Genomic DNA, 25,806 nt, shown 5'->3' with positions numbered 1-25,806 from the left:
ACCCGATATGGTTCGATATATGTACATATGTCTGTGAGTATGTGCTCTCTGATCAAACATGACCCGGATTGACAAAAACAAAAACATTTTACGTATTTTAACACAAATGTTTACTAATACTTTCAAAATAGACTCCTTTTAAGGAAATACAAGCCAATGCTTCATCCAACTTTCCATACATTTGTTATACTTAAGCCTCGGCGCGCTGGCCTCACCCAATAACTTTTACAAGAATGACTCACGACGCGTTCTCCGAAGTATTTTTGAAGTCGATAAGAAAAAAATGTGACGGGAGCCAATTCTGGTGAATACGGTGGCTTGTGCGATGACTCTCGTTTCGTATTTGTGAAAAACCTCTGCTCGACGTTTTTACAAAAAATTCCGGTGTTTGGGTACGGGTCTAGCACTGACACTCTTCATACCCAAAACATTAACCAAAATGATCGAGTCGAACCACAAGAGATCTTGAGATTCTCTGTTACGAAAATTAAACTACTGTTTCTTTAACTTGTTCAATATTATCGTCAATAAGAGAGGTGGATGGAGGAGTCGCCTGAGACAAGTTTTCGATGAATGCCACTCAAATACTTCTGTTCGTGATTAAGTAAACTCTCTATAATACTTCTGCAACATTTTCATCGATTCCCATTGTTCGTTGATATATTATTTCCATGATAAAAGTTTATTATTTTTTCTAAAAACTAGTTCCTCAATACAACTTTCTGAAAAAATATTCAAAGAATTTCAGTTACTTTTTGAAAACAGATACATAGCTTTATTTTCTACAGATGACTATAATGCCGGTATTCTGCTTGTCACGATTGTCTCATGTAAATGATGACGTAAATGAATGCTAAGTTCCGAACCAATTTCGGCGATAAAAAAATCGTGTTAATCTAAAGGCGGATTTACTGAAAATCCTCGCTTTTGGATTTATACTTATGGGCGTATTTCTAGCAATAAGTTAGTTTACACTTAGTTGGTAAAATTACATAGTGAAACGAGGCTTTATATTTTCTTTAATTTTTAAATATTATCGAATTGCACTTAAATAACCAAATATGTTTTCTTTTGATTTACAGATGGCTATACCACCACCACCGGGTCCACCGCCGCCACCAGGGCCACCACCGCCTCCGGCTATGGGAGGTCTCAAATTAGGTGGTGCCGGTGGCGGAGATATGCGTTCAGCGCTCCTACAATCCATACAAAAAGGCACTAAACTGAAAAAGACTACAACAGTTGATAAAAGCGGACCAGCCCTAGCAGGAAAGGTGTGTCTTTTGCGATATAAAACTGAGCTTTTGTGAATTGACTTTTCATTTCACGTATGTAACTAACTGGTGTTGTTTTTCTTTATTTTTCCTATTACGCACAGATTTTCGATTCAACGTCATCCGCAACGAGTTCACCGAAACGAATACACAACAATAATAATAACAACAACATTATCAGTAATAGTAATAACAATAATGTGGGCAATGGCGCACCAAAATTGGGTGGCTTATTCGAAGGGTTAACCTCAATGCCCAAACTGAAGCCAGTCAATGGCACTAGTCGTGGTGAGTAACACACCAATTCTATTTTCCGATTTACATATGTTCTTATTGATATGTGTGTTTATGTGATGTATTATTTTCTACTTTTACAATTTCCTACATGACATTTTCAGCCCAAGCACCGGCAATCCCCACTGCTACCAATAACGACTCGTCCGCAGCGAGTAGACGCAACGACACATCGCCACCGGCGAACGCCAACAGCGGAAATAACGGCAGCAGTAATGGTCCATTAGATTTCAATACTGAACTAACAAAACATTTGACGCTGAAGCGGCAGAAGCAACAGCAGCTACAACAGCCGGTCAATGCGACCGAGGCGAATTTACGCACAAATCGTGGACCACCACCGCAGCCGCCATCGACGCCACCGAAAAATCTCTCAACGGTAAATACAATGCATGCCAAATTATGACATGAGAATAAGAAAGACTAGAAAAAATATGCAAAACAAAACAAAAACAAAAAAAAATATGTGTAAATATGTATGTGAGTGACAAAACTAGAGATTAACAAATAAGCGGCAAGAAAATTTTGTGGTGATTTCTAGTACCAGTAGGTTTCTGGTGGTGTTGCTGTGTAGCGTACGTTTGCAAAAGATTTTTGCAAATAAACCACATCAGCGCACAGTGTTGCCGAAAATTAGAGCAGTACTTCTGTAAAAGTTATCATATGAGTATATATAAATATCAGCGGTCTGAGTTGATTTAGCCAGGTCCGACCCTCTGTCACATACATACATATGTTCATACATACATATATGCGAACTAATTTCTCAGATATTGAGATATCGATCTAAAATTTTATACACAACTTTTTCTCCAGAAGTAGCTGCTCATTTGTCGGAGCCACCGATATCGGACCACTATAGCATATATTTATGTATCTGCCACACAAGATGAACGATCAAAATCAAGTTCTTGTATGAAAAACTTTCTTATTTATATCTTCACATATTCGCCACAATCTTCGAACAAATTGTTCAGATCAGACTATTAAAGCATACATAATATATTCACACTGAACAATCAAAATCAAGTCCTTATACGAAACCTTGTTTTCATGACAAGTTATGTTCAATGATTTCGACATATATTATTGTCTGGAGAGGTGCTGTCTTATCTCGACATGTTGTTTATATCAGACCACTCAGCATATAACTGCCATACGAACTGCCAGTCCAAAATAAAGATAACGGTCTTTTTATACTCTTTTATTTTATAATAAATACACCTGTGTGGGCTATTTAATAGCTTCGGTGCAGTCTAAATTACACCAGTAAGTACACCACATCTCGCAACATAGTTTTGTTGTCGCTCATCACTGGATTTATGCGGCATTATTAATTAGACCATACATTACAATTATGAAAACCGCTCAACACTAAACTATGTATGATAACACATTACTTATTTTAACTGCCGCAAACAATTTTGCTCATCACTGCACTCATTTGCGCATTTGCATAAATTACATACACTTAAAATTTATCTACAAGTATTCGTACAGACACATGATCACACGAAATTGTAGTATAAGATTTACAAAATTCTATTTCAGTGTCTGTGTTGGAGAATTTATTAGCTGATTTATACAGCTGTAGAAGCTGTAGCCAATTCATGTAGTTTTCCACACCGCTTCTGAATAAATAAATAAATTTGACATTGGAAGTGTTACGAAATCATTATAAATATGCACTATATTTGGCGTGTCATTTGCATCTAAAGTGCGTACGACTGTGGCGTCTACAATTAAAAGCGTTCGCTAATAAGGAAATCGTATTTTCTTTTAAATTAACCGTTATCGTTTTAATACAGTTTACAAGAATGCTGAAATCGTATGTGTAATTAAGTGTAATAATGGGTCTTATGCTTTGTACGGTTAGGAAAAAATCATGAAAACTTTTCACGTAAAAATCACTTAATAGGCTTTAAAATATTTATGAGGCAGGAATAGGTAATATAAAAAATAATTATATGTTAAATTAGAACTTTAGAGGCTTATATAGATTTTTTTTTAAATTATTGTATATGTACATATATAGTATTTTTAAATTATATATATATATATATTGTATATTATTCTTTTCTCTTAGTATAATCAAGTGTTTTATATGTAATATATATTAATTAAAAAGTCAATAAGCGGTTTACTACAAAATAGTTCTTTGCTTTTTTTAATATTTGCTTCAGAATCCATAAACATCAGAGACCCTATATAAAATATATACATAGATATAAATGATCAGATTAATGAGCTGAATTAGTATCTCAGTTTTTGACATATGAATCTGAAAATTTGCACACATTTTTTTCTTCATTTGTCGGTACCGCCGATGTCGGACTACTATAGTACATAGCTGCCATACAAACAAATGAATGATTAAAATTAAGTTCTTGTAGGTTTTTTTTCTTCTAACAGATTATGCTAAAAATAGTTTGCAAGTCTGTTAATAATATTTTTGCATATTCCAAGTCTTAAATTGGAATATGCTTTTGAAGTTTTCCAAATCTTATTTTATTTCTGCTATATCACAAACTTAGGGTGTTTAAAAAATCCAAGAGGAATAATTTATTAAACAATATTATTTTTATATGTCTAAAGTTGTGTGGAAAGCGATTTAAACAAAATTTTATAACCTTAAAAATAACTATACATATGTATAAAACGAATTATAATTGGTTTTATAGTGTTTTAAACATCTCATGAAATGTCTACACAAACTAAACTATGGCTGATTGACACATTAATGGATAACTCCTGAATGCCAATTAGAATATTCGGGGCGGAACAAGTAATATTTCTAGTAATATATTCATTTTTAAATAACAGATTTCTATTTGCTCACTTAAATTTGTTTAAGTAATTTTATCTAAATAATACAATTAAATAAGACAAAATTTTAGAATGCATCATTTCGAAATTTAGGATTATGTAAGTAAAATATTATGTTGTTAGTACAATCATTGGTACAAAAACAATATAAATAGACCGCACTAAAAATAATTTTGTAAAAACCCAATTTTAAATTTTATAAATATGCTTTTATAAAATAACATATTGTAAGAGATTCGATGTAAAGCTAAAAATATTAGAACGCAACGCGTCAAATCGTATCAATATATCATTTAGGCTATATGAAATACATTTGTATATGCGCTTAAACGTATTGAAAAATTATTATTAAACATTTTCCTTTTTCGCTTTACTTATTGTATTCATAATATTTATTTGTTTTGTTTTCTCTCTTTCGCCATATCTTAACTATGCATAAATAAGCAGAGCGCCTCCGACTCGGTGTTGGAGAAAACGAGAGGTATTAACGCGTCGTCAGCTGGTATACGCGCCAGTCCGTTGGCGGCAAACCACAGCAATAGCAAGGCATCATCGCCTACGCTTTCGGAGAGCAGCAATGGCAGCAACAAAATCGCTGGTGGTGGCAGCAGCAATAGCATCAAAAGTAAAGCGGCTAGTTTGAAGTAAGTGAAGCACTGATGAATTTGATACAAACACAAACGCTTTTTCGCTTGTTTTATATGAAACGCATACTTCTCGTTAAGTATGTATGTATGTACATATATACATATATATTTACTGTCGATATATCCATATTTTTATTGCTTAGCAAAGTAAATATGTATGTAAATTGTAGATATGTAACTTAAGCTTCATATGTAATATTTTAACAATGTAAATCCACGTACATACATATGTACATAGCAGCTATAGTTGTATGCGACTACGCCTCTCAACGTTGATTTTGCTGCCTTCACTATTCACCTGCTTCGCTACAGTTATTAATTTTTTTTTAAATACGCATCCATACATACATACATACACACATACATATGTATTTAGTATAAAAGTATCTTCGCTTAACTTGACTTAGCAGTTGCATCAAACACACATTTACTACAAGCGTCAACAAATCACATGTTACATATACATAAATACATTTTTACATACCTCAAATGGCTAGCAAGCCGCCTTCATACTGATTACTTGTTACTAACTTCTCGTACGACCGATGTAATCACTTGCTTGTCAATATTTATGTCATGCGCAGTTTTACAGTTTATTAACACTTTTTGTTTGTCATACATTCATCAAGCTCTACGCGTAAATTTCATTTTTATCAACATCAGTTTGTTTAGTTTTCCATTTTTTGAGACCTTTTTTAATATCTCTCGTTTTCACATTCTTAATTTATTTGCTTTGTTGTTCATTACGTTTATATGAATGCACGTTTATAAATTTTTCTTATTCCCAATTTAATTTACTATGTGTTTTTAACCGCCTTCACATCATATTTGGTGTTTTCATTAAGAATTTGTCTAGAGATTTGCATTTGCTACATACAATGATATATATAGTTACATACGTACATATGTATATACTTAAGGCATCGTCTCAGAGCGAAATTTTCGAGAAATCATTTTTTTTTGTTGCATTATCGGATAGTATACACTGTAATAAACATTCTCTCAAATTTTGAAATCGAAGTTCACTGCAACTCTAATCTTTAAACGCGTTTTTCTCAGAATGGTGTTTTCCAAAAAATATTCCACTTTCAAAGTAAGAGATTTGAAGATATCCAATTTGGAGAGAACATTTTTAACGTCATTCGCTATCGCGCTATTTAACCTTCTATTTTTTTTTTTAATCTTCCTATTTTTTCTACGAAAAACTGTCGGAAAAAACGGAAAAATTCGATAATTTTGTATTCGACAAAAATGTATTTATTTACAAAAAATCGGGCTTATTAGTTGATTGCAACATTAAAAAAATCGCGAAAATTAGTGATTTTTCGGAGGGTCACACTGAGACGATCCCTTAAGTATATGCACTTTAGGGTGTCCGTCATTTTCGAAGTTGATTTTATTTTAGCAAACGTCCCCTGAAGTTTCATGTTTTGCATTAAAAAATTATTTAAGCTCTATACTTTCAATTTATGCCGTGTATTTTACATGGAATTTTTGGATCTTTTGCATTAAATTTTTTAACTCCAAAATAAATAACCCTACAACTTTGAAAATATGAAATTCTACTACAAAATTTAGCGCTATTCAAAAAAGGTCCCAATTATTTTCTGATAAAAACATTAAAAGTTATACATTAAATGAACTGAATTTTAAATTCTAAGATGCTCATACGACATGTTGTACTATATGATACAGTAGAATATTCTCTTTTTAAAGATGTAGGTTTATTTACTCTGTACATAAAAAATGCAATGCTAAAGTTAAAAATACAAAATATATGGTAAAAGTAAAATAATTATTAAGCACGGTTTAAATTTAAAATAAAAAGCTTGTTTACGTCGGATAATGATTTTTTGGGGCAAAAACAGAAACTATTAGGAGCGTCTCAAAAAAAATCAATGCCTGGGAAATAACGAATTCCATAATATATATACATATATATGGTATATACTTAACCCTATGTATTTGAAGTAAACATAATATACGTATACATTTTTGTGAAATAATATTTTCTTTAATAAATGCTTTTGACTTGTTTTCGTGAATCCGATTATTACTGAATAATATGCAATTTTTTTATGCAAATTTTTAGAAATAAAAAAAACACAAATATTAATCAAAAATTAAAAAATTACTTCGGCATAATACCCTCCACACGTGAATTTCTTATAGCACTAAAGAGTATGTAAAGATCTTTATCTTGCTTTTTATCGTTCAGTATTATACATTCTATCCGCAGCATATGTCGTTGCTTTTGACAATAATTCTTACCAAATTTTTTGTTAAAAGTTTTCCCTATAAGGATTTGGTTTTGATCAATTAGTTTGTATGACAGTGGTCCGATGTTGGCGTTTCCGACAAATGATCAAAATGTAAACAAAAAATTCATGAGAAACACAAAAAAAATGTTATTTGACATTAGAGATTAAAAAATATTTTCGCAAGAAGAAGCATCTCAAGTACCACAACCTTATATAATTGAAATAAGGCTTTTTAATTAACTCGCTGACACTTAAAAATAATATCTCAAAACTCTCAGGACAAGTTTTGACTTTTCTTTTGTACATACAAATAACTGTTCCGCTCACTTATATCTCCTTTCTTTCCATATGCTAACTTTTACTAACCATAGTAGTTGTTTTTTTTATACTTTATCCTTGTGTTTATATTTTTTCTTTTCAAACCCTAATTTATTTGCTTTTGCTTTTGCTTTTATACATATATATATACATATTTTCTTTTTCAACAGTTTAACATTAGGCAAAACAAATTCAAATGTTGTAAATAATAAAAGTAGTAATACAAACTCTTCTTCAACTACAACGACCTCGTACAATTATAATTCAATCAACAACACAATTACCACAACAACAACAAACAAAACAACAACAAACCATTTAAACTACAAAAGCAGCCTGAACAGTACACTGTCGAAAGCAACACAATTCCAACAGCAGCAGCAAACATCACCTGCACCGAGCCGAGGCAATATCCTACCGAACAAGTCATCATTATTCGGCACGAATGGCATAAATAGCGCTGCTGGCTCCTCTGCAACGGGTAGTAACAATTCGCTTGCCACCCCTACCACAGCATCAACGACGACGCCGACTAATAAGTCGCCGACGCCAAGTTTGAAGCCGGTGCCAAATCATGGCAAACCGAATTTTGCTCCCAAACCGCCAGGATTACAGCAATTGGCATTGGCGAGCAGTCAACGTACAACCGTGTCGCGCCATCATAGCATGAAGTCGCCAAGGTATACCAGATGCAACAAGAATAACAAAACTATTGTATATCATTAAAATAGCCGCATGCAATGCTTGAAATAATTCCATGAAAACTTAGGTTTAGTGTTTTGGGGCCCGAAGTCAGGTTTGAAATAGTCAATAATCAAAAAAGTGTGGGCTTTCAACTTACAGGGCAGCATCGTAAAATTCATTTCATGTAATTATATCCATTGATATTCATTATACTTCATATGGTTGTGTTTAGTTTTAAAAAAGTTTACGAATTTAGTAAAAAATATTTGGGCTATTCGAAAAATGTTTGTAAATACTGTAACATATATCTTATTTAAGTTAAAAAACATTCAGTATAAAGGGTATTTTGTATTATTTTTTAAAAGTAAACAATTTATCATTTACGAGTTACGTACATAAAAACATATAAACAAGACATAATTGTGGCTGTTAAATTTACTTTGTTTCGGGAAATGTTTATCATTAGTCACATTAAAAAGTTTTTTTCCATACTATAGAAACATTTCGAAACAAAAGTAGAAAAATGCGCCTAAACCTATACTTATTTTATCTCAATATGTGTATACCTTTGTAGAGCCCATTTTTTTATTTTTATTTCTTGTATAATCAGTTTTATTTACTTTTTATTTTTTTGTTTTATTGAGTCAATTATAGATTGATTCTTTAAATTATTTAATTATTTGTTTGTTTCATTATTTGAATTAAACGCCTAAAACTATACTTATTTAATCAACTGTATGTTGAACATTTACATTGTTTCATAAATAGATAGATAGATTTCGATTTTCAATAGTTAGTGAATATGTTCGAAATATACTAAAACTCCTAATAGTTCCGTTATGTGGGAAAAAATAATCGAAATGTGGAACTAAAAACTACATAAAATAGTTAAATAAAGAGTTTAGTCACCGTACCTAATAAATTCGAAGTTAATTTCTGAGGTTTTTTACACGCGCTATTCATATTAAATTTATAAGCCTCTTAAATTACTTATACATACCAGTATATGCTATATTGCGGCTGGAAAAAAAAATAAATTCTTTTGTGTTTTAGTAGCCTATTTACAGATTGACATTTAAATAATGATAACACACAACCAAATATTGAAAATATAATTTTTCATAAGGTTAACATTTATGTAAATATATGTAAAATCGCATACAAACAAAATTTGCAGTTAATGGTTCATATTTAAATTTAAATGCTATCCAAAATTAATATACAGCTAATTGTATATCGCAACTGGTTCTAACCTAAAAGGCGGGTTAACCCAAAAATATATAAATTAAAACAAAAAATGAAAATAACAATATATAGCACAAGTTTTTTTGTATGTTCCATTTTTTTTGACATACAATTGCAATGAAAGTGAACATTATCCGTGGGTTCGAAATTATTAAGAATTTGAAGTAATTAATTACATTTAAAACAGCAGTCAAATATGTTTATTTCGGACGATTTAGAAACAAACTATAGAAAAAGAAGTAACTAATTCTCTGCTTTCACAAGAAATTTTTTCCAACAACCGACAGCTGTCAGCTGCATACAAGTTTAATGACAATTAAACGAATGTACTTTAAATCGAGACTGTTGTGTATAACTTGCTCAACAGCACTTTTTGTACTCTGTTCCACAGATCACCACCAATTGCAGCGCCAGGTGCGCCCATATTCCCCAACCAACAACACTTCGGCACAATGCGCGCACCACTCGCCCAACTGTATCAGTCGCAAGAAGCAATCAACAGCAGCGGCATGCGTCCAGCGCCAAATCCACCAATTGGTAAGCTAAAATAAAAAATTAAATAAAAATAAAAAAATATAATCATTACATAATTTTTTCACAGGTCGGCCTACAGTGGCACCACCGAAACCGCCATCAGTCAAACCACCGCCACCGCCAACACCGGCGCGCAGCGTCTCCAATTCCAATCTGAATAGTATTGTGGGAGGCCAAAGTACCGCTGCCAATGGCAATGCGGCCATACCATATAGCGCTGTGAACACTACACTTATCTCTTCCGTAAACAGCAATAATTACTCATCGCCCACCACAACGCAACCACCTTCCAATTCTTCTTCCACCAGTAGTGTGTCAGCGTTGCGTGATCAATTTCGTAGCACAACAAATGCAACACCACCACCACCACTGCCGCCAACAGCAAGCGTTGCTGCTGCCAATATGAAGTCGTCCAGCAGTAGCAGCGCTCAGGGCAGTCCAGGTAGTCCCGGCAGCAGGCAAGCGTCGAGTCGAGAAAAGCCCATAAAGGCAATCATATTGAATGGTGGTCCATTGAATGCGCCACCACTGCCACCACATCGAACAGTTCAAGCGCCCCCGCCGCCGCTACGTCAAACGAGTAATGTAAGTAGTCTTCCGTTTTCTACGTTAAGTGACCAATTGCCTTGTTTTATGTTCGCACGTGTCCAAACAAACAAACAAATTTGATGAACAGCTTGCAAAATAGAAATAATAAAGCACATGTACTAAATACAGTTAGACTGCAACAGTTTGAAGCTCACATGGAAATTAATTTCACATTTAGCTGAGTGCTTTTCGGGAAGCGAAATGTTACTTTCTCTCGCACGCTTGTGCCTGTACCCTCTCTCGATGAATTTCATGCTATAGATTATTTTATTTGTAAAAGCACGTTAACAGTTCTATGCTTCTCTTTATGTAGTTCGAACAGCCGTGACTGTTTACACTGTCAAAATATCTAATGTGTACAAATTATATTTGTATCCAAGAAGAATACTTATGTAAATATTGACTACTACAACCATTCTGAAGCTTCTGAGCTTCTTTCAGGTGCCGCAAATTCGAGGATGTGTCATGTTATGTAAAATATAGTCTGTAATCACAAAATTATGGACACAATGTTAATTTTATTTATTATATAAAAAATTTGGTTATCTAAACTGCGATAATTGCCGCTTTATCAGAGAGCAGCTCAAACTTTTAGTTTTCAGTCATTTTGCGATAGAGTTGTTAGAAGCTGTTTCCTGTTGGTTTCGGGTTGCTAAAACCGAAAAAAAACAATAAAAATTTCTTAAAACGTAGTATTTTTTGGGGTGTAGGGATCAAACCAACACCATTTACTAAAATGACAAAAATAGCTGGACGTGGAATTTTTCAAATTTATACATACAGGCATACAGCCTTTTCTCCACGAGATGCAGAATTATTGATATGGGGCCTATAACATATACTCTGCACAAAATCAAGTTCTTGTATTTGACAAAATATGTTGTAGTTGTAGCGGCAGAAAACATTTCTGAAGTAGTTTCGACAGTGTTGACAGTGCTTGGCCGGATAAAAATCCGGATCCGTTCCGTTCTTAGACCATACTGTCGTGGGAACCGTTTGACAAGATATTTTCACTGATCCATCAAAAACAAGCCTTGTGTTGTAAACTATTTTGTTTTTTTTTTTTGTTCAACCGAAGTTAAAGGATGTAACAATGTCGGAATTTAAAGTTGTTATTGTCAAAACTTTTACTTTGAAAGTGACATTACTATCAAACGTACCAAACTAGCTCCCCTATCACTCAATTAATGTTCTCTTCATAAATATACATGTATATAAATATAAATAATGCTTTTATTAAGAATGTAGGCCAATATTATATTTGTTGTGCTACGGTTATTTGGTACCACCATTCAACCCCTACCTGGTCTTGTTAAAGAAACATAGTATTTTTCTTTGTGAATGGCTTTTGAAGTGTCATAAAATACATATGTACATACAAAATACCGTAGTAAGTGTATATAAAGTATGTGAACATTGGAGAAACATTTCCTTTGACGTAGGTTTACTTCTGTTGGCATAGCAGTAAAGCTTCACTGCACACATATAAACCCACGTATTATTGTAATTGTCCTGTTTACATTCTCTCGCTGCGTGCTCTCTCTCTCTCTCTCATTTTATATGTATCACTCAATTTCATTTGCCTCTGACGAATGTGAACGTCGTCAGGTGGCTTTACGCTGGATAATCAAGTGTATATGTGTGCTTTGTGTGCACGTGAGTATGTGTGGGCATGGCATGTCTCCACAAAAGTAAAATAGCAAAACAAAATCTGTAGCAGCGTGAAATTTTTGCATTGTGACAGTCAGACAACGCATAAAGCAATAGTATAATTTTAGGCGCAGCAGCAGGAAAAATTTAAAATGCACTGATTTCCTAAAGTGATTGCATATTTCTAATGTGGCATTGATTGATTATTAAAAATCAACATAATTTCGGCGTAAAACAATCAATAATTTATAACGGAATTTGAAGAATTTGCGTTGCATCAGATAAGGCGTAATATTCTTGCAATAAAAACGGTTTTTGGTGTTACGCGAATGCTGCTGAACTACAAACGTGCTGTAATTATGCAATTTCAGTAACTGTGCTGTCTATTTACAAGTGTTTAGAGCGGATATATGTATATAGTTTTTACGGTTTTTTATATTCATTGTGACGTAGTAAATGCTTTCAAGGTTAACGCATTCATCAAGCACAACAAAAATAAAATTCAAACCGATTTTAGTTTTAGGTTTTCTTTTTTATACCTGCGTAAATTAAAGCTTATATTTATATTTTAATAAATCTTTTACTATCATTTAATCTTCCGTCCACAGACTGGCAATAACGTGGCACCAGTGCCGCCACAACGACACTCTTCCATACGCGCCAACGCACCTGTAACACCGCCAACAGCCAACAACAACAATATGCCCATGTTCGGCAACAATGCTGGCAATCTATCGCACGCCAATTCAGTCAGCCGTTTGATCACCGATTTGGAATCCCGTTTCGTCTTCCACAATGTCACCGAATTCCCAAAACCGCCACCGTTTCTAAATATTCCAAAAGTCTATACAGCCAAAGCGAATGGTATGTAAATATATGGGGACGAGAAGAAGATGATGAAGAAGAAGACAAAAAAGCTGTGTGGCAGTTTAAAGTGAACAAGAACAAAAGTTAAATATTTATGTTAGTTTTTGTGGTTGTATGCAAATGTAAGCCAGCTGGCTGGGCATAAAAAGCAGTCACACACAGGCTAGTTAGTAAGAGCATGCAAGCCTAGACAGACAGACCGCAAGCAGACAGTCAAGACAATCGTTTAGGTCGGGTCGTAGTAATGACCATGAAATTTATTGTAAAATTCGCGCAAATGCGTGCGAGCATATTGTAAACAAAGCAACAAAAATATTATATTGTGAATGCATACGTCGTAATAGTTTAGCGCCTAATCTAGCAGCGTTTGTTCCCACGTGCGAAAGTCAATTTTTCTTCTACACTTTCTGTTTTTAATACAAAAAGTACTTTTTATATTTTAAATGCAAGCTTTTAAGTTACTTATATGGAATGCTTATGCGAATGCTGTGTATGGAATGCGGTTGAAGTTTCATTTTTTTTCTTTTAGTAATCAATAAGAATTACTAATTAACTTATTTAAAGTTCAAACTATATATGTATAATAAAAAAAGCATTTTATATGATTTTCTCTAATTTAAATTAATAGGTTTTTTATGGAATTTGTGAAATATTTGTGTTATATATATGAATTGTTGAGTAACAAGCAGTAATTATTGAAAACGGCATTAAGCGCTGAGTAATTTATTAATTTTTGCACGCAATATAGTAGCCTTTGCCTTGAAAATATAGCAATGAAGTTGAAAATGTAGCGTTATATAGTAAATTGCACAGTTTTTTAAAGCAAATTAAAAGCAATAATGAATTGAAAATACAAAATATTAAAAAATAGTAAATTTAGAAGTTTCAATAATTAAATTGCTAATTAAGCAAATAGTTTCGAAAATATGAAAATAAAAAATACTAAATAAATATTTCTTTATTTTTATGCATAAAATTATTAATATTACTTATATTAACTTCAAAAGTCTTTTTTGATTTTTGATGAAATAGTTGGTATTGCCATCGCGAAATAATATAAAAATAAAATTTATTTTTTCTCACTTCTAAATTATATAAATGAAATTACGTTTTTAAATATTAATATTTAACAGTTTAAAAAAAACAGCATTTAAAAAAATAAAAAATAAATATTAAAGTTAACACTTTACTACATTGAAATTATGTTATTGCCATTTGCCAGTTTTGTTAAAAAAAATATTTAAAAAATCTTAATTTAAATAATATAAAGGAAAAATTTTTATTATATTAAAAAAATTAAAAGATGTAAACTCAACTGATTTTTATTTAACTGAAAATTTTACTACATTCAAATTATAATTTAATTAAAGGTTGACAGTTTTGCTGAAAAACTATTTACTAAAATCAGAAATATGAAAGAAATTAATACACTACACTTGAAAAAATTTACTAAAGCGCAATTATATTTTTTTAACAGATTAGTTGTCAATTGTCACTAAAATCAAAAAATAAATTAAATTGCTTTTGCTAAATTAATTAATAACAAAAATAAATTCATATTTAACCATTTTCAAATATCAAAACAGTTCTAAAAATAAAAACAAAAATTATTTTGATTTTTGGCAAAAAATATATATTTAACTTCAACTGAAATTAATTTTACAAAATACAGAATAAATGGTTTTTGGTAAATAAATTAGAGGTTTCAGATTATTTCAAAAATAAATAAATTATAAAAATTACTAAAAATACAAAAACACTTTTTCTTTTTGTTAAAGGCAGCAAAAATGAGAGAAATGGCGTAATAAGCACATATTTATTTCAAATTATTCTGTTGAATATCTGCATTTTTTATTTGATGCCTCGTCATTTCTCATTTAATTGTAGAATATATATAGTATATATATAAAATTGCATAGTTTTGGTTTTTCGCTGTTCTATATAGTAGATATTTTTTTTTTATTCTGTAATTATATTTCCAATTTATTTGTGTTAGTGAAAATATTAAATTCATAAATTTACTAAATATTTTGTATTACAACTAAATGAACTAAATTTTAAATTTAAAATTGAGTTAAACAGGCGTAATGTGAGCATGTGTCTGCGTCGAAAAATATGCATATAATTCTAAGCATACAAAGCACAAACACTGCTAAACGCCGCTAAGCATGCTACTTGCCACTTCTATTTAAAAGGGCACAGTGGTACAAGGATTAAAAAAATCTTTTAAATAGAGTTTTCGTTGCAAGAGAAAGAACTCCTAAGACTATTTTTAATAAGATAGTCAATTTAAAATGAAAAGAATTTTTTTCGAAACACTCACAGCACCTTGTTTTAACTTATATTTTTTTACAAACTGAAGTGAAAAAATTTATATAGCTTTATAATTTTATATATTTACCTTTAACACCACTTGTTTTAATGTAATATTAACAATATATTAAAAGTAATAATTAAAGCTCACAGCAATGCAAAATATAAAAATTATAATAAAAAATTAAATAAAAGCATAAAATTCAATAATAATATATGGGGGGAAAAAATAAATGAATATTTACGAAGCTTATAAATATAAAAAAGTAAAAGTAGTCAATCATCACTTATTGTCATTTACACACAATAATTTAGTAACTGTATACTACATATAATACATAAAAGAATAAAATATCCATTTTTATGTTTCTAGCAATCATTCTCATGCATACCAAACACACAAACATACAAATGCATACTCCACACTAACTTACAAGTCAATTTGCTAACTACCAGGCTAAATGCATAAAAATTTAGTAAAATAAACATATAAAATATATAAAGCGATTATAGTTATTTTAATATATAATAAAAACAACACTTTTTTGTTAGCATGCAACTCTGTATGTAAATTTGTATTATGTATAAATTTATATGTAAGTATTTCCTCCTTCATTTATATATATTTAAACATAAATGTATGTATGTCTAATTCTTATTTTAATTTTAGTATTTCTGTTTGTGTTTATTTCTTTAATAAGCAAAACAAAAAATATGTATAAAAGAAATTTTGTGAATAAAAATTATCAATTCATTTTTCTTACTACTTCATTTGTATTGCGTGCACAAACGTACGTACATATACTTTTTTATGTAAAGATTGAACGATTTCATTTGTTTGGCAAGAAATTTATATGGAATGTGCAAATGTTAACATTTATAATTATGTATAATATTCATGATTGTAACAACAAATATTATTGAATTTTTTTTTAATGAATACCGACAATTTTTTTTATGTTTGAAATATTGTCTAGAGTATGTTACAGAACTTCCAGCTTAGTTAGAGTTTATATTATTTAAAAATATATTTGTGCGCTAGAACGCATCTAAAACTTTTGGGGTTATGTCAAATATTAAATTTTATGTAATTTTGAAAATTTATATTCGTGGAAAATAATGGTCGACAAGAAAAAACTTGAATTTCGGCTGCATTGAAGCTATAATACCTCTCACAGGGTAATTATTTATAGAATAAAAAGGAATGAGAGGATATTAATCTTCATTTTGAGTGGTTAGTTTTTATGACAGCTGTATGCTATAGCTGTCCGATCTAAACAATATATTCGGAGATAGTAGCGTTTCATTAGGCAACAATTCATGCCAGATATCGTGAAAATATCTTATAATAAAACATAAAAGTTCTCCATACAACAACTTGGTTTGAATTGTGCTATATGCTATAGTTTTCCGAACTGACAAATTTGTTCGCATATTGTTGCATTCCATGTAGATAATTTGTCAAATAAAAAAGTTTTCCATACAAGGAATTGCTTTTCATCGATAAGTTTGTATGACAGCTGTATGCTACAGCGGTCCGATATCTGAGGTGCCGACAAATGAACCGAACTTTGGAGAGAAAAGGACGTGTGCAATTTTCAAATCGATATTTCAAAATCTGAGGGTTAAAGTTGCAAACGAATAGACAAACAGATGGGCATGGCTAAACCCATCCAACTCGTCATGCTTGGATGCAGCTGAATAAGTCAACCCATGCGTGACTCAGTTCTATATTTTAACCTATTAGTCTTTTGTTGAGAATTTCATGTGTAAATGCTCACTGCAAGACATTTAAATTGAGCAACTTCTCTTCGTTCTCAAAGAAGTTGAGTCAGATCATGCACTATGACCTTGGCTATATTAAAAGCTATTATTATAGTTTTCTACCTAACCGTGGTCCTGCTGTTCCAACAACAACCACATATTCCCGTCTAAACAATTAACACTTAGGGGATGTTCGAGCAAGCAAATAACTGCAGCAATATTGCGACAGTGTTGTTTTATATTGCAAAATTTTTGCGATGATGCCTTGCTATACTGCCGCAGTGATTGAGACTCGAACATCCCCATAGTTGTCATTGATTGTATCTTTAGGCGAATTTTAAACATTTGCGACTAGAACTCAGTTGAAAACTATCATTAATGTTTTTTATTATTACTTCGAACTACAAAATTAGAAAAAAACATTTATTTACAGGTTATAAGCGTTAATTTTGACACACTTAAAATTAATTGATAACTAAGGCATATTTTTAGGCGCTCACGCCATATTTTATGCAAGATAAAATCATTATAAAAAACTCATTGAACATATTTCCAAAAATAAATTTCTTTGCCCTATAATATAGCGCCACTTCCAGGAACTAACATAAACAACAACAACAACCATTTTGATGGGCAAAACACTGCAACACCAACAACAGCAGCAGCCTCCACAGATACAACATCACCAGCGGTAGCAAGCGGTGTGGCACGCAAACAGCTAGCACAACCGTTATTTCCCTTGGGTGTGAAGAAGCATCGCGCACCCGCACCACCACCGCAAGCCGGTGTGGCTGCGGCAACGGTATCTGTGATAAGACAATCGAGTTTCCTTTATGGCAGCGCCGGTGTGGGTGGTGCTGTAGCACAACAACAACAACAACAACAACAAGCACAGCAGTGGTAAACATACCTCTGCAATGTGTAGTGGAGAGGAATGGATTAGAGTGGAGTGGGTTGGAGTGACGTATGTGAATCATAGTAAAAACATATTTTTAGCAAGATAATTAAAAATAAAATAACTAAATATAGGCATAATTAAATAAATCAGTATTTAGTATTTAATATACATATGTTATATTGAATATAGTATGAATATGTAAGTGTAGTTGTATTTGTAGTTTAATATTCTCAAAAGCAATTTCTGATGGTGCACACGATTCGGCGGAACACCTGTCACTTAACTTCTTAAGCGAAGTTGTTGTAATTTCTAAAGTAAACTATAGTAATTTTTAAAAAATATACATATAAGCAGGGTTGTGAATTCTTTAATTAAAAGATTTTGGATTAAAAATAAATTTTACAATTTGTAATTAAGTTTAGTTTTTGAATTAAAAATTAAATTTTCTACTAATTAACTAAACTATTAACTAATTTAATGTCATTTTGTAAAAACTAAGTTTTAAATTTTTAATTCAATTTAATTTTGGAACTCAAATTTGAAAAATTAATAATTTAGAATTTTTAATGAATGAATAATTAAACAGACTAACCAAAAATGATTTTGAAAACATAAGTTCTTTAATTTAATTCTCAATTGAATTTAAAATTGGAACTACAATTGAAATTTTTAATATATTTTATTTTTGGAATAAAAATATTAAATTAAAAAATTATAATTATAGAATTAAAAAAAGAATAATTTTTAAACTTTAATTAAATTTAACTTTGGAATTCAAAATTAAAAGTTTTAAATAATTTAATGGAATTGAAAATGAATTATTGAATTGCAAAATTGGAAGTTAAAAATAGAAAATTTAATTTTCAATTGCAAATTCGGAATTAAAAATTTATAATTAAATTTTCTACTAGTTAAACTAAATTTTGAAGAAATTTAATGTTTTAATTTAACTTATATTTGGATAAGAATCAAAAATTTGAATAGAAATTAATAATTTTAAATTTGTAATTAAATTTAATCTGGAATAAAAATTGAAATTTTAATATAAAAAAAAACATTACATTTTTAATTACAAATTTGGATGTGAAAAAAGAAAATTTAATTTATAATTGCAAAATCGGAATTAAAAATTGATAAAGTATACATAGTTTCATCATCGGTCTATAGTATTGAAAATGCGAGGTCGAAAAAATGTGATATTAATTTTTTTTTAATTTTTAATTATAAACTTGGTACACATTCCTTTATTTTAAATTAAATTTTAATTTTTTTTTCAATAAGCTATAAGGATTTGAAATTAGAAAATTGTGTTTTATTACAATTTTCGATATAAAAAATATTAATTTAAGTGTTTATTCTTTTAATTTCTTTAAAGCACTTAATGCAACCCTGCATACAAGTTTAGAAAATTCCAAAATTCTTTGTACTTGTGTAATTTAGCGACAGGCTGAAGCTAATCGCGGCAAGTCGATTTTGACTTTTATTAACATCAAATCTGGTTATTACCGCCTCATATAACATACATAATATTTATACTAAATAAATTAACTATCATATTCCAATACACATAAAGACTTTCTTTTACACATAATGCCTTCATATTTGTATTGAAATTAATATTGTAAACATTAAACAAAATTACAACTAACAACTAGAGAATTATATTTCTATTGTAATTAAATATTAAATTAAAATTGGAAGACGACTGTTACAAAAATTAAAATTAAAATTTAGAATTATCCTCAGCATTTACCAGGAAACTAACTAAATATATTTGTAAATTAAAAACAGTCATTAGCAATGTTAAACAAAAAAATAAATAAACAATAACAAATAAAGCATTAATTCAGCATATTGCTATCAAATATTGTAGAAAATTAATCACAAGAAATAACGAACGCACTAACTGATATTACCGGTATTTTTGAAAATAGACTGCAAGGCACTTGTTGGTGTTGAAATATCTAAGTATTAATAGTTACATACAATTATTACATAATAAGTTGAGGCAAATCATATACATATGTGTATGTATATAAATATTATAAATATATGATATATTTCAAATTATTATTAAACATTTAGAAATGTTATCGAAAGCATTTGACTGTTCGGACTTCAAAATATCCCAAATAATAGTAAATATCTACATGCATATGTGTGTATGTAAGTAAATGTTTAATTTTAATATAGCGAGTGCGCTCTTTGACTTGGGTAACTTCATACTGTTGTGTTTTATTGTTAACAAATTTCTATATCATGAGCATAAGAAAAATTTAAATTATAACAAAAAATAAAATAAACATGGAAATTACGTTACTTTCGTTCATTTCAACTCATCTCTGTATTAATCTATAAATTTACATAAACTTTCAAAGAAAAACTGTTATTATACGTCTTTTTGAACTATTTTTGTTTAAAGTTTGCTTAAAGTAAAGTTTCCTTCAATAATTTTAATTTATCGTAGTTATACTTATTTTTTGACTATTTTTCATTTAGAATATTGGTATTCTACTTCAATGATTTTTATTTATATTAAGTGTTATTTTATAATTAATATTCAATTTAGTTTATTTAATTATAAACATTTTATTTTTGTTTTTTATTGTTTGTCTATTATTACTACTTACTTTTAATTTTTAAAATATATTTATATAATTTATATTAATAATTTAAATAATATACATATTCTTTATTATAATATACATATATGTACATATTTTATTTACTTGCTTATTTTTAATCGTTTATTATTGTATTATATTATTTAATTTAATCGATTGCATTTCACTCAATTTAGTTTTTATTTCAGTCGTATTATATTCTTAATCTTACTATTTTTTAATTGTTGTTGTTATTCAACAACTTCTACCATTGATGATAAGTATTTATTGCAATGTTTAAAAACATACCAGAATTATTATATAAATAGAATTAATATAAAAAGTATTAATTGTGTATGTTTGTATGAGTGTATGCATATTACATTTTTATGAATTTAAGATAAACAATAATTACTTGTTAGTGGATTTTTTAATTATAAAGTATTTTATTCACTAAAATTTTTTAGTCATATGTTGTATTTGTTAGAACATCTTATTAAAACGATCTTATTAATCTAAAAAACATGAAATGAAAAATATATACATATTTATGAAAATGACTTCCAAGTTTTTTATTAAAGAAATCTCACAAAAAGGGGAAAAAAACCAAATTGAAATGAGTGAAAGCAACTTACTCACTATTAAGTAACAATTGCTAAAAAAATATCTAGAAATCCTAATAAGTGAGAACTTCACACAGCATTTCCTACTTAAAAAAATAGAATGGCATCACAGTTTTTTCATTTCAAATACTATTGTGAATGCACATTTCCACTTTGCAAGCAGACAAACAGTAATAACAAATCATCTGTTGTAGTAAACAAACTGTTGTGAAAATTTCCAAAATGTTAACTTCTATGGTTAAAGAATATCAAGTTAAACAAGCCAAGCGAAAACAGGAGCAAGGTATGCAATAAGAAACAAAACTAAAGATCCGTTGTAATAATAAACTAATTTATGTTCAGAAATACGACGCAAAGACGTTATTGAATCATCAAATGAGTTAACACAGGCCATTGTAGACCACTTAAATGTTGGGTGAGTATGTGCTTACATATTATAAGAACGCAAAATTAATTTTAATGTTACTTTTGGTAGTGTGGCACAAGCATATTTGAATCAAAAACGTTTGGATGCCGAGGCAAAACAGTTGCACGTCGGCGCTACCAACTTTGCCAAACAGACGCAGCAGTGGCTGCAATTGATTGATAATTTCAGTAGTGCATTGAAGGTACATCCGTTTCTTGAAGGTTTAATGGCAATGATTTTTTTTATTTTTGTTATTCCAGGAGCTGGGTGATGTTGAGAATTGGGCACGTAGCATAGAAAGTGATATGCAAGTCATACAAAATACACTGGAGATAGCGTATAAGACCTCCAGACAAGCACAACAACATAATGCTAGCAAATAACTGTGACTATTATTTACAGTTATACATTCTGAAATATTTCCAATTACGATTTCAAATTTTTCCCTGTAGATTATACATACAGAAATCAAAATTCATTTGCCATTGATTTTTTTCGTTTATTCCATTTGTATTAGTAAATATTAAAACTAATTAAAATTACAAGTAAACCAAAGTCTCGCTTTTTTATAATATATAAAAAATAACAGCGAAACGTCTCCACTTCAGTTATTTGATGTCTAGTGGACATACATACATTTAAATTGTTAAATATGCAAATTCTTTAATGCAGAGGTGGCTACATCACATTTAAATGGTGCTTGTTTTTTTTTTTTTTTTGTTTTAGTTATGAAATTGCAATACACTACTATCTACTGCTAAACATAGAGTTATAAAAATGTTTGGTAGTCAACAAATAAAATGTGTTATAAGTGAGCAAATAATAAATGGTGTTATTAAATAAATAGCAATTGTAATTGCATTGAAACTAGCATAAATAATAAGAACTGAGAGTAAATGCCAAACTTGGGCGAAATAATTCAATATTGTGCTGCTGGCTGAATAGGACGTTAATTCGATTGTTACAATTAAAAAACACATTCCATTCATTATTTATAATAAATAATTTGCTGCCAAATGCTGAATATAATGAGAACGTTAACAAAAGACGGACGTAAGCAACCAATAACTCATGATATTTCCTTATAATTCAGCAGCTGTTTAAAATCTGTATTTTTTGTCCAAATTTTGCACACTATGTCCATTTGAAAACATAGGTAGCAGAGCGTTTTGCGACACCTCTACTACAGTTTATGTTTTTTGTGTATATATTACTGATAACAGTTTTAATAGCGTGCACGCCCTGTAAACGAAAAACAAACAACTTCATTCTAGATTACATAACATTTCGAGTTAATACATACGCGGCGAGTAGGAACGACTCCGGCTGCGTTCATAACGACGCCTTCGATCACTGCGGTAGTTATTGTTGCGACTGTGATAAGGTGAGCCCGAGCGACGACGGGGACGATAGTCATCTCGATAGCGATCATTATGCTCACGTTCACGCCTTGGCAAACGAAGGTAAGGAAAAATTAATAATCTTTACTTATATACATTAAACTATTATTTGTTTACATACCGAGTTTGTCGGCCCATATAGACACCAGGTGTGGGGGTGTGCGGTCTTTGCGTTGTTGAGTAATCAACTCTTATGCGCCGATCATCAATTTCCATGCCAGAGCAAGCGTCCTTGGCCGCCTTTGCATCCGCTATGTCCTCATAATAAATAAAACAAAATCCACGCGATCTACCAGTCTGCGGAAAATAAAAAAAATATTATATTAGAAAACAACATTTACAAGATAATTTTAATGTTATTATCGTAAATGTATGGGAGAGCCTTTAGTAAGTACACGCAAGTGTCTTTGGCGTGCTACTCATTATCTCCAATTTAGAAAGTAATTGGTTTAGCCATTTTTTATGTCATTTAACAAAAAGTTTTATTTGAAAATGTATCCATAATTTATAAGTGGCAACTCCATGTCTCATTACTTGTATAATCAATATGCTCACCTGTGCATCAATTACAACTTGTATTCGTTCAATGGGTCCAAATCTGGAAAATATATCACGTATTTTTTGTTGCGTTGTATACACACTTAAACCAAATACACCTATACACCGATTTTGCACTGGCTTTTCCTGTCAAATTTAAACCAGAAATATTACAAATGCACAACTTTTAAGGCCAGACAATAGGACTCACCCTATTACCACGACGCTTTTCGTATGTGCTACGGGAACGTGAACGGGAAATACGACGACCATGACGGGGAGAGAGTGACCTTTTAACATGCGAAAAAGGAAAAAATTCAAATATTGAATATTGGATATACCACACCAAGTGTAAATATATATTTTCAAAATTGATCGTTAGGTTGTTATGTGTGCCCGTTAAAATTCATTTTATTAATGCATTTCACACTTGAGTTTCATTGAGAGGATTGTATTGTGATGAAATTTGCAAAACTTGCGCTGTTGCGTTAGACTTGATACTATTGTGTACTTTTTATTTTTTGCGTTCCGCCATTTGTCTCGATCATTTAATTCACAGAAGAAACATTTGGGGTTTTGTTTAAGAATTGTTGCCGTTCAAGTATATTCTGTGTAAATGTTTGAAATTGAATCTTACATTGAAATTATGCCTTTCATTATTTGAGTTCATATAAGTTTTTGCTACAATTTCACTATTCTGAAACGGGAAAAACAACCACTACGTTATTGAAAACTATCGTTGTAAATACAGTGCTTAAAAATATTTCGTGATTTCGACAAATCATTTTAAACTCAAGTTACAAAACTCACACCATGTCGAAAGGCTTTAGTTATTTACAGCCGTGAAAGCTGTTATGTATCTATTTTTAGAAAATATATATATAAATATAGTTACTCGAGCAACTCAAATGTCACAAATATTTAAAGCAAAAAGCACACGTTTCATGATTTTTAAACGACTATGAACGCCTTGCAAGAAAATGTATCCACTTTGTAAAACTAAAACTTTGCAGAAATAAAAAAATTCTGGTTGTCATGACGACTGATAAGACATGAAAAATAAATTTAAATATATAGATGCATAAATTAGCCACTAATGTAAATTATGCATGTATGTAGATACTTACGTTGAAGAGCTTTGACTGGCTTCTGAGTAACGTCCACCTCGTCCTGATGGCAGTGGTGGTGGAGAAGGCGGTTGTCGTGAGGCTGATCTACTGCGAGAACTGTACACCTTTTCTTTTGAATGTCGTCTATTTAAGAAACTTAAAATTACTATTTTAGTAAGTTTGGATTTAGCAATTGATACATACCGACGCCCATTGCCGCGTCGAACTGGCGACTTGGTGTAACTGCGACGTGGGGAAATACTACGGCTACGTGAACGAGGGCTCTAGAATTAAAAAAAATTAATTCAATACTGTTTATTAGCATTTTACAAATGCCTTAAACATAAACCCCATAAAATGAGGTTATGTTAATGTTTGATTACATTTAATATCAACTCAACTTGATACAATATTTCACTATATTAAAATATCTGATTATTTTCAATGTTTCCACGAATTTCTTAATCAGCCACTTTAATTTTATTACATATGTATATGCCGGTTAAAAATGTAGTATGCTTGAGCAATCTTCCTCAAGCGTCGTATCGTCGCTTTAAATAACTAATATTCTATATCTCTAAACTCACCATTATAACTATTCTACGGGGTTTATTTTTATTTTCTAAATAACTGCTTGCAGTATAGTATAACTATTATTCTATCACGATTTTTTACAATTAGCTTGTGAATAAAATAAAAATGCCCGCTTGCTCTGAATATGAGCTGACAAATCACAATAAACTTTTTGTACTCGCAATATTCACAATGCCAATATGGCTAAAGTTGCCAACTCTCCAAATATTTATAGCTATAGCATTTGTAGTGACAAATAAATGGACATTATTGCAATTACTTAACAATGTCTAAAACATTTTCGAACTGTTACTTTGTTTAATTAAAAGCTGCATTATAGTAAATATATTAGCTTTACCCAAAAAACATAATAAGTCCATAAAAAACTTAAA

General features: G+C 30.5%; 3 protein-coding genes across 12 annotated transcripts in view; 2 read left to right on the top strand and 1 right to left on the bottom strand.

The window, feature by feature from the left end:
- LOC126757453 (WAS/WASL-interacting protein family member 2) overlaps positions 1 to 18,756 on the top strand; it is a 42,418-nt gene extending 23,662 nt beyond the window's left edge. For 4 of the 7 annotated variants that reach the window (XM_050471378.1, XM_050471376.1, XM_050471379.1 and 1 more), the window contains 9 exons: positions 1,083 to 1,274; positions 1,379 to 1,562; positions 1,673 to 1,947; positions 4,839 to 5,038; positions 7,791 to 8,300; positions 9,941 to 10,086; positions 10,151 to 10,668; positions 12,930 to 13,185; positions 17,850 to 18,755. In XM_050471378.1, the coding sequence (XP_050327335.1) occupies positions 1,083 to 1,274; positions 1,379 to 1,562; positions 1,673 to 1,947; positions 4,839 to 5,038; positions 7,791 to 8,300; positions 9,941 to 10,086; positions 10,151 to 10,668; positions 12,930 to 13,185; positions 17,850 to 18,169 (2,601 nt within the window). In that variant the 3' untranslated portion in view covers positions 18,170 to 18,755. Of the gene's footprint in view, positions 1 to 1,082; positions 1,275 to 1,378; positions 1,563 to 1,672; positions 1,948 to 4,838; positions 5,039 to 7,790; positions 8,301 to 9,940; positions 10,087 to 10,150; positions 10,669 to 12,929; positions 13,186 to 17,849 lie in introns of those variants that run through there. The other 3 variants (XM_050471375.1, XM_050471380.1, XM_050471381.1) reach the window with 3 other exon arrangements.
- Positions 18,757 to 21,535: 2,779 nt separating this feature from the next.
- LOC126755288 (biogenesis of lysosome-related organelles complex 1 subunit 1) lies at positions 21,536 to 22,350 on the top strand. The gene is made up of 4 exons (XM_050467748.1): positions 21,536 to 21,672; positions 21,732 to 21,804; positions 21,865 to 21,997; positions 22,056 to 22,350. Exons 1-4 carry the CDS (start codon positions 21,612 to 21,614, stop codon positions 22,176 to 22,178), a joined length of 390 nt encoding a protein of 129 aa, XP_050323705.1. The 5' UTR covers positions 21,536 to 21,611; the 3' UTR covers positions 22,179 to 22,350.
- Positions 22,281 to 25,586, bottom strand: LOC126755287 (transformer-2 sex-determining protein). 4 transcript variants are annotated; one of them, XM_050467744.1, is made up of 8 exons: positions 25,429 to 25,586; positions 25,046 to 25,125; positions 24,860 to 24,997; positions 23,944 to 24,022; positions 23,751 to 23,879; positions 23,317 to 23,492; positions 23,099 to 23,244; positions 22,281 to 23,037 (listed from the first exon to the last, which is right to left on the bottom strand). In XM_050467744.1, the coding sequence occupies exons 1-8, from the start codon at positions 25,429 to 25,431 to the stop codon at positions 23,021 to 23,023; spliced, it is 768 nt and encodes a 255-aa protein (XP_050323701.1). In that variant the 5' UTR covers positions 25,432 to 25,586; the 3' UTR covers positions 22,281 to 23,020. The 4 variants fall into 4 exon arrangements, with proteins under 4 accessions (XP_050323701.1, XP_050323702.1, XP_050323704.1 ...); XM_050467745.1 differs by having other exon boundaries at positions 24,860 to 24,985; positions 25,429 to 25,584; XM_050467747.1 differs by lacking the exons at positions 24,860 to 24,997; positions 25,046 to 25,125; positions 25,429 to 25,586 and adding an exon at positions 24,543 to 24,777.
- Between the last annotated feature and the right edge of the window lie 220 nt (positions 25,587 to 25,806).

This window comes from Bactrocera neohumeralis, chromosome 4 (assembly GCF_024586455.1).
Source record: "Bactrocera neohumeralis isolate Rockhampton chromosome 4, APGP_CSIRO_Bneo_wtdbg2-racon-allhic-juicebox.fasta_v2, whole genome shotgun sequence".
In the NCBI taxonomy this organism is placed as follows: domain Eukaryota; kingdom Metazoa; phylum Arthropoda; class Insecta; order Diptera; family Tephritidae; genus Bactrocera; species Bactrocera neohumeralis.
Note: the sequence above shows the minus strand (reverse complement) of the source record. Positions and strands in the feature narration are given on the sequence as shown.

Coding starts and splice junctions, on each gene's coding strand:
- LOC126755288 (XM_050467748.1), top strand. CDS start 21,612: ATGTTAACTTCTATGGTTAAAGAATATCAAGTTAAACAAGCCAAGCGA. Junction 21,673..21,731: donor CAAGCGAAAACAGGAGCAAG/GTATGCAATAAG, acceptor ATTTATGTTCAG/AAATACGACGCAAAGACGTT. Junction 21,805..21,864: donor GTAGACCACTTAAATGTTGG/GTGAGTATGTGC, acceptor TACTTTTGGTAG/TGTGGCACAAGCATATTTGA.
- LOC126755287 (XM_050467744.1), bottom strand. Junction 24,998..25,045: donor CGACGCGGCAATGGGCGTCG/GTATGTATCAAT, acceptor AGTAATTTTAAG/TTTCTTAAATAGACGACATT. Junction 23,493..23,750: donor AAGTTGTAATTGATGCACAG/GTGAGCATATTG, acceptor TATTTTCCGCAG/ACTGGTAGATCGCGTGGATT.